Below are 13,944 nucleotides of genomic sequence, written 5' to 3' on the forward strand. Positions count from 1 at the left end.
TCAGTCTACCAATTTATGTTGGATATGTAGCACAAACAAAAAGTAACTCTTTGTCATTTTAAGCCAATGGGATTTTAGGGCTGGTTTCCCAAGCTTATCTTGGCTGATATAAGTTAGTGTCATAAATGTAGAGTATAATGACCCAAGAAGTTGATGAGAAATAAATATTCTTGAAGGGAACACCAAACTCTAAAAATCTGAATACTTATATTTAACAACAAAACTGTTGTATTTTAAAATTAGTATTATCTAATATTTATAGTTCATGTTGATCCTGGTATCTCAGAAGTTTATTATATGACAGTGATATTCTGCTTCAGCCAAATACTGATTTTTAACATGTAGCTGTTTTTTTCAGGGGGGTGGGATCAAATCCACGCCCCTTGCAGTGGAATTGTGGCGTCTTAACCGCTGGACAGCCACGAAAGTCCCTAATATGTAGCTATTTTCCATTCAGCCAAAATGTATACTTGGTGCCCCTCTAAAAATATATGCTATATAAAATGATATGAATAAAAGCCTGACTGTGCATTCTTTAAGACAATTATTTGACAGAAACCTGAAACTATTTGTAAAGTAGATCACATTTATTCTAAGGAGAATACCTTGATCTTCTGGAATACAGATGGTTTTTACTGCCACCTTGCATCCTCTATCTTGTCTTTTCTGCTGCCACCAGCTGCCTTCCATGACTGATAAATTTCAGAAACCAGCAGGATTCTATTTAGTGTTTTGTTTTGACTGCTGGATCCCTAATGTGAACATCAAGTCAGTTGAATAAGTAAAAATTTAAGTTGGGAACAGAAAAACACAATCAACTCATTTCCTACATATTTTGGATAATCAGATAGCCACAAAGTATCTGGTTTTTTTCCCAGCAAGTGGTCCAGACAAGGCTTTAGGCTAACAAAAGAGAAGCACTTTAATTCTTAATTTTCTCATCATAGGAAAAAACAGTTAAAAACTACAGTCCTTATACAAGAGCAAACAAAAGTCAGTTCAAATACAATAGTGTAGCAACAGTCTTAGTGTAGTTTTAAGCTTCAATAACTTCAGAAGTACAAACTCTATGAACTTACACATAACATCACTTGAAAAATAAAATTTTTTAAATTTCTTTCATGTTTCTTTGGTCTCAGAAATTTTTGAACAGTAAATATAATTCAGTTTTTTTGTTTCAGTCAATGTTTGCCTTCCTTTGGACTAAAAAATTTGAAATTTAAAATTATTCAAAATTCTCCAAGTTAAATAACTGTAAAAGAAATATAAATAAATTTTCAAGTGATGCTTTTTCAAGTTTGTAGCATTTATACTTCTGAAATTATCAAAACCTAAAACTGCATAAAGACTTTTGGGATACCTGTACATGGAAAACTGTGATATCACAGGATGCTTGAATATAAACTTTTATAATTATACTCAGCTTGGTTTGGCTAGGAGGTTAAAGCCTCTGCCTGAAATGCGGTAGACCTGGGTTCGATCCCTGGGTCCAGAAGATCCCCTGGAGAAGGAAATGGAAACCCACTCCAGTATTCTTGCCTGGAGAATCCCATGGATGGAGGAGCCTGGTGGGTTACAGTTCACAGGGTCGCAAAGAGTTGGACACGACTGAGTGACTTCACTTGTTCAAAATAAATTGAAACATTTTATTACAACACATAAACACACATATATGCAAGAAGATGTAAAACTGAATCATAAGGTTTCTTGAAGCTTGGAAGAAATGGTGCTAAATTATTAAAACTTTAGGAAAAGTATGGAAGAGTGAAGCAAATGAGTAGCAGTATCTCTCATACAGGTGTCTTGTATTCACTGTATTTTTACTTTGCAAGAGGCTGAGGGGGCATTTTTATTTGGGATTCTTAAGATGGTATTCTCAATATTTCGGTATCAGTATTACTATTGCTGCTGATGCTTTTTCAGAGAGCTAAAACAAGTTTAACTTTTAAAGGCTTGGGCATTAGGAGAATGCAAAACACACACACACACACACACACACACACACACACACAACTCTATAAATATTAGTTTTCCTTCTCATTGGAAATCATCTAGTTGACTGGTTCTCAATCTTGCCTGCAAAGTAGAATGACCTGTTTAAAAAACACGGGGGCTTGGGTCCCATTCTGAGATTCTGATTCAATTGGTCTAAGCTATAGAACGGGCAACAGGAATTTTTAAAGTTCCCTGGTGATCCTAATGTTACAGCCAAGGTTGAGAACCACTGCTCCAGGCCAATATATAATCAAGTACATGTCAACATACAAAAATATGTAAGGGTGTTTAGAAATTTTTTTTTTTTAACGTAGCACCAATCTCAAATTTTATAATGGAAAAGGTTGAGAAATGAACCTAAAGCTCAAAATATGTTGAACAAAATAAGCCAGACACAAAAGAGTACTTACTGTATGATTCTATTTACACAAAGTTTTTACAAAGAAAACGAGGGGTAGGAATAGGTGGAGGACGAGAGGGTTAACTGAGAATCGAGAGAAGAAAATTCCCGAGATGGAAACGTTCTCTATTTTGATTAGGGTACATGGAAGTTATCAAAACTCAGCGAAACAGTTGAAATCTGTATTGTGTTTTTTCTGTGTGTAAATAACGTTTCAATAAAAAGAACGATTGAACATAATTAATTTAAATCTGGATACCTAAGACAGTCTGAGTGGCGGAGACGATTATTATTTCGGATGATCCCAAACTCTCACTAGATTAAGAGGAACTACACACCCCAGACCAGAACCAGAGAGAATGGAGACCAGACAGCAGGGAGGGCCAAAGACTAACAAATCGCTAGAGGGCTCGAAGCCGTAAGCTAGCTGATGCCTAGGCTGTGGCGCCCAAGTGTTCCGCGAAAATAAGCCCCCGCTCACTTTTCCGGTGCGAGCATCGCGGGCCGAGTGTCCCACCAGAAGGATCCGGAAGGAAACGAGGCCACTACGAGAAAGGAACCCTTGGCAGCTTGGTCCCTGCTCAGATGCTGGGGCTGTAGGCGCCGCGCTGTCAACTGGTTGCAGCTCGCAGGGAGGACGCCGGCGCTCGCCTTCCCTGCGCTGCCCCCGCCGCTGCCATGATTCCGGTATCGCTGGTGGTAGTGGTGGTGGGCGGCTGGACTGCCGTCTACCTGACCGACTTGGTGTTGAAGGTGAGGGCCTCGGGCCTAAGGCCCAAGCCCGTGGTGCTCAGGGTCAGGGCGCGGGACCCGAGGTCTTTTCCCCTGCCCTGTGCCTCCCGGAACGGAAGCCGTGCGGCCGGTGTCCACTTGCGGCCTTCCGCGTGGCGCGCGGTCCGGTGGAGTAAATAAAGCCCGGCTGGTTGCGGGAAGGGAGTGGCGACCTGCGTGACAGCCGCGGTCGCATTGCGGGGCTCCGTAGGCCCCGCAGCCATCGGGTCCTGCCCGGGAGGCGCCGGTAGTGGGCTCGGGAGGGCTCGCCAAACCCTACCACACTGCCCCTGAGAGGAAAATAAAATGTCTGCCTGAGAAAGGCATTGTTTGCCCTCGTTATCTTTAAGGTCGCGACTCTCCAGAGAATCTGGTAAATCAAGGTGTGATTTACATCAGTGGTTTCAGACTTTAAAGTGCGTACGATCGTCTGCAGTTCCGGTTAAAAAGCACATTCTGATTCAGCAGATCTAGGCCGGGGGCCTAAGATTCTGCATTTCTAGCCCGTTCCTTACTGCTGCCAATGCCGCTAGATAACTGACCGCACTTACAGGTAGCGAGGATTTAGATAACTATTAACTGCTCGAATTCTACTTTGTATCTTAGACGCCGTTTCTTCACGCTAACCTCCCCCCGCCCCCCCCCCCCCCCCCCGCCGCCCCCCCCGCCGCCCCGCCACTTAATACCGGTCCCCCTCCGCTGCCGCAGACCGCTCGTACGCAGCCCATTCTTAAGTTACTTGGGTAGCGGATATTAATTGTCTGACCACAGACTTCAAGCAGCCTTTTGAAGTTGCATATTGGGGGTTGGGGGTATTGTATGCGAGGAATGAAATCATTTAACTTTTCTAATATTTAATGAAAGTTCCAATTATGACTAGTTCAAACCTTCATGTTATGAATACCGTTTTAAATAGAATACTGTAGTTTAGTGTGTGTGTTTTAAGTTTAATGTTAGAATGAAATGATACTTAATGTTACTTTGTTGCATTTAAACTTGCAAAGTGTGTTAGCCACTCAGTTATGTCTGACTTCTGTAGCCCGCCAGGCTCCTCTGTCCATGAAATTCCCCAGGCAAAAATACTGGAGTGAGTAGCCATTCCCTTCTCTAGGGGATCGTCCCCACCCAGGGATCAAACCTGAGTCTCCCGCATTGCAGGTAGATTCTTTACCGTCTGAGCCACCAGGGAAACAAAACTTGCAAAGTGTAAAGATAATACAGTAGAATCCTTAGAGCACGGGGCTGGGCTTTGCCACTTCCTAACCATTGTGACCTTGGGCAAAAATTCTCTCTGTTCCTCTATTTCTTCATCTTTAAAATAGGTGTAATAGTTGTAAAGACTTCCTGATATTGTAGAGAGGATTATGTTATTCATCCACATAGAGCCCATTGTCACTCAAGCTGAGATTCAAGGACTGGCAGCACTTGCATCATCTGAGAAACTGTCAGAAATGTAGACTCTCAGGCCTCATTCCTGACCCACAGAATCAGAATCTGCATCCTCGTAAGATCCCCAGGTGCTTTCTCTGCACACACTTGGCATAGTGCTTAGCATGTCATAAGCATGCCAGTGCTTATTTACACAGTGATTTTGTTGTTTGGAAAAAACAAACTCACATGATTTCATGTTGCATATGTGACAGAAATCCAAAATAAAAGTAAAATTTTCAAACCTTTATAGTCTAGTCCAGTGTATGAGGTGATCAGGATGTCACTTTAAGTTCAGTAACAGCCCTTAACTCCCTAAGAGAGCACTATTCCTTGAGCAGAGGTCCTAACTCTCATTCAAAGTATCTGCCTGGGGAATGGAGAAGTCTTGGGTTTTAGGAGCCTGCACCTTTAGCTTCTCTGCTCCCAGCTTGGTCTGCTGTTTTATGCATAGTTTGTCTAGGATTTCCTCAGTAGACACCTGGAGGGGTGTGTCACTCTCCGTTTCCAAGTCCTAGAAAATAAACAGGTTTAAAGCTTCACCTGAAGATTGAGAGCAGAGAACATTATGGATCCAAAGGCAAACACATACCTATATTCACACTCAGATCATATTTTATGACTGATAAGACTGAAATATCCTCTAGAGACAGAAATTTCTCAAATGGATGGGCATCTATATGACAAAATACTTATCATACTTACTATAACAAATAAGAGGTCAGTAGCAGTGTATATAAAGCAGCCTTATATTGTCCCAAATCCTACATTACTCAAGGACTTCAAACTTTCCTAATGATAAACTGTTTATTGAGCTGCATATAAGCAGCTGTCTCCCCAACCCCAAAGTATGTTAAGGAATTACTGAAATTAAGATGACTTTAGATAAATTTTGTATTTTTACATGGTCAAATCCAGGCTAAGTTCTTAGGGTTGTTGCTCAAGAGTATAGAAAGCACTGATTCCCAATAACCTGTCCCCTCTGTTGGATCGGCTGGGGTCTTTTTAAATTATAACACAAGACCTCTTGCTGTGTAACAAGGCTTTTAGACCTGTGCTGTCCTGTGTGGTAGCCACTAACTACATGTGGCCATCTAGCATTTGAAATGGGGCTAGTCCGAACTGAGATATGCTCTTAAGTGTAAAGTTGACATTGAATTTCAAAGACTTAGTGCATAAGTAAGTAAGAAAACAAATAGAATGTGTAATATTTCAATTATATTTCAATAATTATATTGATTATATTTTGAATGATAATATCTTGGTTATTTTTAGTTAAAAATACTTTAAAATTAATCTGCTTCTATTTGCCTTTTAAATTTTCTTGGCTACTGGAAAATTTTAAATTGCACATGTGACTTGCACTTGTAGCTCACATTATATTTCTTTTGGACAATGCTGTTCTAAGCAAACATTTTTTGCCCATGGGCCGTAATTTGCTGGACCCTGAGCTCAGCAAACCAGCTAGTCCAAGACTTATACTTTAATATCCTGAAAAAAATAGATAAATGTAAAGCTTTAAAAGTTATAAACATTTGATTAGTCACTATCTTGCTTTCCTGTAGAAAACACTTCTTTTTTAAAATTTTCTTAAACATAATAAATTGTTCTTCAAATTGAATGATGTGGAACTTTTCTTTCTCTCTCAGTCATCTGTATATTTTAAGCATTCTTATGAAGACTGGCTGGAAAACAACGGATTGAGCATCTCCCCTTTTCACATAAGATGGCAGACTGCTGTTTTCAATCGTGCCTTTTATAGTTGGGGACGGCGGAAAGCAAGGATACTTTACCAGTGGTATTCTTCATTTTCTCTTTATTGGTTTAAATTAGTAATTGTGATCCTGAGAAATACATGTTAAATGAATTGTTTCCATCGTTTTCAGTTTACTGAGTTTTAAAATGTTGACCATGTAAAAACTTTCTGGCTTTATATAAGTGTATGGGATTGCATCATCGTGCTTTGCACACATTCACAGTCAAGATTCTCTGTCTTGATCTGGGTGGTGGACACATGGGTGTATGTACATACATAAAAATTCAGTGAGCTGTACACTTCAGACTTACGCATTTTACCATGGAAGTTATACATCAATGGAAAGGCAAAACGCATATGGAGCATTTTCCACCAGGAAAACAATCTTAGAGAATTCTCTCCTCCATCATCACAAGTAGAAACAAGGGTTGTGGGAGTAATAGGGCTTCCAAAAGTCTACAGGCTTTCCTCTGTGCTTCGTCTGTGATACCCATCCAGAGGAAGGATATTTAAAATATTTATCCTCCTGTAAGGCCTATGCACAAACCAACGCCAGCCAGATTGCAGCAGCAGGGTCCTGGACTCCTTGGCTATGCTAGGCCTATCCCTTTAATTTAAAATATTGTAAAAGTCATAGTTTATAGTGTTTATGGTTAGGGGATTTATAACGCTCTCCGGGACACCCTAGAGACTGACAGTTTCTGTAGCTGAAGAATTTTTAGTATGAGAGTAGAGGGCCTTTGTCTAAATTCCTTTTTGTTAAAAATTTAGCTCCAGCTGGAGTAGAGCTAAATATCAATAATGAGGTGATCAAAAAGCAGAAAACGCAAGAGCAGATCAAAGCAGACAAAACAGAAATAATAAAGAGCAGAAATCAGCGAAATAGGAAGTATACAGTAGAGAAAATCAACAAAGCCAAAAGCTGATTCTTTGAAAAGATTAGTAAAATTGATAAACCCATACCATGACTGATCAACAAAAAAAGAAAACAACTAAAAATCAGAATTGGAGGAAGAAATATTACTATAGATTCTGAGACTCATTTATTTATTTTGACTGTTCTACACAACTTGTAGAATTTTATTAATAGTTCCCCAAGCAGAGATTGAACCCAGGCCCTTAGCAATGACAGCATGGAGTGAGACTCATTTTGAAAGATGAAGCTATTGTGAACAGTTCTATATATATAAATTTGACGATTTAAATGAAATGGACAAGTTCCTTGAAAAAACACAGCTTATCAAAAAGTTAGAAAATGTAATAGATTATTCCCAACTATAGAAGAATGACTTGTAATTATTAACAGTAGAAAAAACTGTTCTTAAGTTTTACCGCATTACTATTTTAAGCCCATGACAAAATTCAACTAAAATAAAATCCAAACAGTAGAATCGGTAGATAAAAAAGAATGGATTTCTATAATGTCAAAGAGCTTTCATAACTATGTGAGAATAGGATAAAAACAATGCTATGTAAATGAGAAAAACAATAGGATTGGGAACAACATTCAGCCTCTTCAGTTATGTGCCATGCTGTGCCTGCTTAGTCGCGTCCCCAACTCTTCACAACCCTATGGACTGTAGGCCATCAGGCTCCTCTGTCCATGGGGATTCTCCAGATAAGAATACCGGAGTGGGTTGCCATGCACTTCTCTACAGGATCTTCCTGACCCAGGGATTGACTCCACGTCTCCTGTATGGCAGGTGGAATTTTTACCACTGAGCCACCAGGGAAGCCCCCTTCAGTGATGAGAGAATTGTAAATTAGAACTGCTTAAAGAGCCAAGTACCTGTGCTTCAGTCAAGTATCTGAAGTTCAGGTAGGAAAAAGAAGCAAGAGTTATTGACATTTTTAGACATTGTTTTGAAGCTATGAAATGTGGCTGGTTAACATATTTTTTAGTCCGTGGATTGTGAGGGATTGTACATTTATGTAATTTTTTTTCCTCTTGACAGGTTCAATTTTGGAATGGTGTTTGGCGTAATTGCCATGTTCAGCTCTTTTTTTCTTCTGGGGAAAACACTGATACAGACTTTAGGCCAAATGATGGCTGACTCTTCTTATTCCTCCTCCTCTTCCTCTTCCCATTCTTCTTCCTCTTCCTCTTCTTCCTCCTCTTCCTCCTCCTCTTCCTCACTTTACAATGAACAGGTGCTCCAAGTTGTGGTAAGTGCCTTATTACTGCTCTAAGTAGCTTTGTTGAAACATAGATATATTTCTTCTGGATAGCATAATTCCTATCCATAATATAAATGTGAAAAATATCAAAAGTCTTACAATCTCTCAAATTAGTTGCTTAAACAAAATCATTAGTAAGAATATAGCAAAGAATTGTTGCAATACGTAGTAGTAGGAGGAAGAACAGGAATAGTAATAATAGAACAAATGAACTACCGCCAAGACTGTGAACAATTACACAAGTATTAGATTTAATTCATGTTTTTTTCCAGTGCAGATTTGTTTTTTTAAATTGAAATATAGTTGCCATACAATACTATATAAGTTATAGGCATGCAATACAGTGATTCACAATTTTTAAAAGTTGTAATCCATTTATGCTGCTGCTGCTAAGTCGCTTCAGTCGTGTCCAACTCTGTGCGACCCCATAGATGGCAGCCCACCAGGCTCCCCCGTCCCTGGGATTCTCCAGGCAGGAACACTGGAGTGGGTTGCCATTTCCTTCTCCATTTATAATTATTATAAAATATCAACTGTATTCCCTGTGTTGTAAATTATATCCTTGTAGCTTATTTTATACCTAGTTAGTAATTCATGTTGTCTTCTTGAAGTGTTGAATAATTGTTACTGTCAAGGAATAAGCATACTGATTTAAAGTCTCTTTAATGTAGAAATAAATTGCATCTTAACCCTGTGCAAAGTGTTCCCCTTTACTCTTCATGGCTTTCAAACTGTAAGCAATAATATCCTTTTAATTAAGGGTAAAAGACCTTTTGAATGATCACTGTGATTTCTTGATGTGAAGAATAATATACTGAGTTGTACTTCTTTGACTGTAAGCTACTTATTATAATTCCCACTTTAAGGAACATGTGTAGACCTATACCCTGTCAATTCATGTTTCCAGAGTTTGAAAGGGTACTTTACTACCAAATACCTTTTATTTTAAATTTTTTTCATTAACAATTTCCATGAATCATGGATGTTACATTGTTAATGTAACAGACTGTTGCGGCTAAGTCACTTCAGTCGTGTCCGACTCTGTGCGAACCCATAGATGGCAGCCCACCAGGCTCCACCATCCCTGGGATTCTCCAGGCAAGAACACTGGAATAATTAGTGACTTTTAAAAATTGAAGTATAGTTGATTTACAGTTGTGTTAGTTTCAGGTGTACAGCATAGTGATTCAGTATTTTATTCTTATAGCAATCTAGGAATAAGTATTGTTGTTATCCCTGATTCACAGATGAGAAAACCGAGGCACAGAGCTGTTAAGTCACTTGCCTGTGGTCACAGCTAGTAAATGATGGTTCCATCACTCACCTACCACTGACTTTAAGAAAGACCAATAATTTATCAACTATAAAGTAACTATAAAGTAACTTTGACTTGTATCTAAGAGATATATGGTGGAAGGTATAACGTATAGGAGCTAAGATGGGATATAGAGGCAGGGTCTGGTTTATGAAGGGCCATTCTAAAGAGTTTTTATTTTATCTATATAACAAGTCTATGCAAAATGGACTGGAGTAAGGTTTCACTGGAGATGAGGAGGCCATTTGAGAGGGCATTTGGAATAATTCATGTCAGAAGTTATAAAGATCTAAACTAAATTAATGATAAGAAGAATGAAGGGCTGGATTCAAGGGATCTTCTGAAGTGGAGTTCTCAGACCTCAGTGATTAAGTGAATGTGAGGCTGGAGGGAGAAGAAGGAGTTGAGGATGACTCTCAGGATACATGATTGGTTATTGTTTGCCAAGGAAGAGGATAGTAGAGAAAGAAGCAAACTTAGAGGAAATATGATCACTGGCCTGTGACTGCTAGGATTAGAATAGGAAAAGGTTTTTCGTGTTTTGTTTTTCCTGTGGCTTTTTAGTTTTATTTTAGTTTAATGAGTTTTTTTTTGGGGGGGTGTTTGTTTGTTTTAAAAGATATTTATTCAGCATCATAATCAGACTATTAAATTTGGCAATCAATAGCATGGGTACAAAAAAACTATGTTAAAACTCTTTATTGCAATGCTTTACACTTCCCACCAATTAGAAACTAAAATAGTTTGTGCAATTAGTCATAAATATAGTCCTCGAGGTTTTTTTTTTTTTCCCATACACATGAGCATTGTCTAAAACATGTCTTCTTCAAATCAGCAGGGCCCTGCCACCACTGTGCTTGACTGAGTTTACAAATCTCTTGTAACTTGTAGCTTCCTGGTCACTTCACTGGCTCTCCTCTCCTGCCAAGCTTTGTTTCCTGGCAGTAATTAAAACCTCCCACCGCCATAGCTACTGCTGCTGCAGGAACCACTATAGCCACCTTGGTTTCATGGTTTGGCAAATTATTGGCCTCTGCCACCATAGAGGCCAGAACTTCTGCCTCCAAAGTTTCCTCCTTTCGTGGGTCCAAACTTTGAAGATTGATTGTTGTAATTGCCAGAATCATCATAGCTTCCGCCACCTCCAAACTGCTTCCATCATTTCCAAATCCATTATAGCCATTCTCACAGCCACCGTATCTACCACCACCATGACTGCCACGGAAGCCACCTCAACCACTGACACTTCCTCCACAACCAAAGTTGACATTCCCACCAAAACCACCTCCATGACTACCACTAAAGTTTCCAGAACCACTTCTATGTCTTTGGCTGGATGAAGCACTAACCATCTCTTGCTTAGATACGGTTTTCCTTATTTCACAGTTGTGGCCATTCACAGTGTGGTATTTCTAAATGACAATCTTGTCTATGGAGTCATGGTCATCAAAGGTTACAGAAGGCATTCTTTCTGCTGTTGCCTCAGTCACTTTTTTCCCCTCATACTGTTCAAAATAACATGTTAGGTGCTGTTTTCATTATCTTCTTTGATGCCACCAACAAAAATCTTTTTCACAGTTAAGTGGGCACCAGGTCTTTGAGAATCTTCTCTTGAGACAGCCCTCTGGTTCCACAACTCTTCCATCCACCTTGTGTGGTCTTGCATTCATAATCGAATCCACCTCCTCCACTGTGGTGTATGTGACAAACCCGAAGCCTCTGGAGTGCTTGTGTGTGGATCCCTCCTTACCACACAGTCTGAGTGTCCTCCAAAGCTCAGAATGGCTCCTCAGACCCACAATTGGTTGTTTCAAAGCTCAGACCTCTGATGAAGAGCAGGCTTTCTGGGCTCTTTGATAGACTCCAACTTAGACTTGACTGTAGTGGAGGAGACTTCAGTGATGCTTACGTGGCATCATCCACAGGCACAAAGAAGCTAACAAGCTTTTTAAATTAATTTTTTATTTGATAAATTTGACATAATTTGTAAATTTAAGGTATACAGCATGTTACTTTCATACATTTATTTATTATAATATTGCCATTGGAGCAATATCTATCAGATTATATTATTATAGTATAGTATTATTGATTTTAGTCTTTATACTGTGCATGAGATCTCTGTGGCTTATTTGCCACTCATTGCAACTTTGTACCCTTAAACGCTCAATCTTATCAGCACCCCCTATCTTCTGGTAACCACCATTTTATGCTCTTTTTTTTTCTTTTTAACAGATTGGACTTTTTTAGATTCTATATATAAGTGATACCATTTAGTACTTGTTTTTCTCTGACTTATCTCACTTAGCATCATGTGGTCAAGGTCTATCCATGTTGTTGCAAATGGCAGGATAGCTTCCCTTCTCATACATGAATAATATTCTATTGTGTATGTATATTGCTACATTGTTTTCATCCATTCATCTATTGGTGGTCATTTGGGTCATTTCCATAATCTTTGCTATTGTGATAAACATCAGTTCAGTTCAGTCACTCGGTTGTGTCTCACTGTTTGCGGCCCCATGGACTGTAACACGCCAGGCTTCCCTGTCCATCACCAACTCCTGGAGTTTACTCAAACTCATGTCCATCAAGTCTGTGATGCCATCCAACCATCTCATCCTCTGTCGTCCCCTTCTCCTCTTGCCTTCAATCTTTCACAGCATTAGGGTCTTTTCAAATGAGTCAGTTCTTCACATCAGGTGGCCAAAGTGATAAACACAGATATGCATATACCTCGTCAAAATATTTTCATTTCCTTTGGGTGTATACCCAGAAGTAGAATTGATTGATCATGTGTTAGATCTATTTTAACTTTTTGAGGAACCTCCATATTGTTTTCCATAGTAGTTGGACTAATTTATATTTCCACCAACAGTGCGTTAGGGTTCCTTTTTCACCACATCCTTGCCAACACATGAGTTGTCTCGTCTTTCTTTTTGTAAAAAAAAAAATTTATTTGGTTGTGCTAGTTCTTACCTGAGGCATGCAAGATCTTAGTTTCTGCTTGCAGGATCTGGTTTCCTGATCAGGCATCAAACCCAGAACCCCTGCACTGGGAGCACCAGGGAAATCCCTCTTCTCTGCTGATGATAGCCATTCTAACAGGTGTGAGGTATTATCTCACTGTGGTTTTGATTGGCATGTTCCTGATGATTAGTAATGTTGAACATTTTTTCATGTTTCTTTTGGCCATTTTGAGGTCATCTTCGGAACTAGTACTTCTGCTCATTTTTTAATCAGATTGTTGGGGAAGGGGTTGTTTGTTTTTGTTAGTTGTTTATATATTTTCGATATTAATCTCTTATCCAGTACATGGTTTGCAGAAATTTTCTCACATTCTGTAGGCTGCCATTGATTGTTTCTTTCACTATGCAGGAGCTTTTGAGTTTAACATAATGTCATTTGTTGATTTTTCCTTTTATTGTTTGTGCTTTTGGTGTCATGTCCAAAAAAAGTCATTAACTGAATGGCAAAGTGATATTTAGAGGAGAAATTATTTCTTTTGTTTTCTTTTCCACTTATTCATAGAGCTCACAAAATATTGACTCTGTTAGGAGAGCCATGCATTGGAGCCATTAAGAAGTCCACTGCCTTCTGTATATCTACCTGGCATGTTTTTGTTTAGGTTTGTTATATCTCCTGACTTTGATATGAGCGCTTGTAGCTCAAAGAACTAACTTTCTGTTTATTCTGTAATTATCTATGGCCTCATTCAGTATTAATTCCCCAAAACCTGACACTCTATGTTATTGAGAGATCAGTATTCTGGTACATCTAATGCCCTGTGTGATCATGGCTGAAGCAGATGGGCAGTCAAGTACCATTGCCAGCAAATAAGACCTACCATCTGTTGGTATAGTCACATACTCAAATCCTTACCTTATTTCATTATTAAACCCATTGACATAATAAGGAAAAGGAATCAATATCCTGTTGGGTCAAGCCTACTGATTTATTTGAAATAAAGGTAAGATAACCTGAATAATTTATGATATAGAGGAAATGTATGAGAATCTTAAGTACATCAGTTTAGAGAGGTATCAGAGATAAGAAAACTATAGGTCTGAATAGACAGATACCTGGCAACATGGGAAAGGA

The 13,944-nt window shown here is 39.0% G+C and overlaps 1 protein-coding gene across 7 annotated transcripts in view; it reads left to right on the forward strand.

Moving 5' to 3' along the window:
* MBTPS2 (membrane bound transcription factor peptidase, site 2) overlaps positions 1-13,944 on the forward strand; it is a 93,127-nt gene that overhangs the window by 43,585 nt on the left and 35,598 nt on the right. For 5 of the 7 annotated variants that reach the window (XR_009598799.1, XM_027963340.2, XM_042242037.1 and 2 more), the window contains exons 1-3: positions 2,940-3,148; positions 6,244-6,392; positions 8,306-8,516. Coding sequence is in view for 6 of the 7 variants with exons in the window: in XM_027963340.2 (XP_027819141.1) it covers positions 3,074-3,148; positions 6,244-6,392; positions 8,306-8,516 (435 nt within the window). In the remaining variant the exon portion in view is untranslated. Of the gene's footprint in view, positions 1-2,939; positions 3,149-6,243; positions 6,393-8,305; positions 8,517-13,944 lie in introns of those variants that run through there. The other 2 variants (XM_060407737.1, XM_042242038.1) reach the window with 2 other exon arrangements.

The sequence above is a fragment of the Ovis aries genome, chromosome X, assembly GCF_016772045.2.
Source record: "Ovis aries strain OAR_USU_Benz2616 breed Rambouillet chromosome X, ARS-UI_Ramb_v3.0, whole genome shotgun sequence".
NCBI classification, from domain to species: domain Eukaryota; kingdom Metazoa; phylum Chordata; class Mammalia; order Artiodactyla; family Bovidae; genus Ovis; species Ovis aries.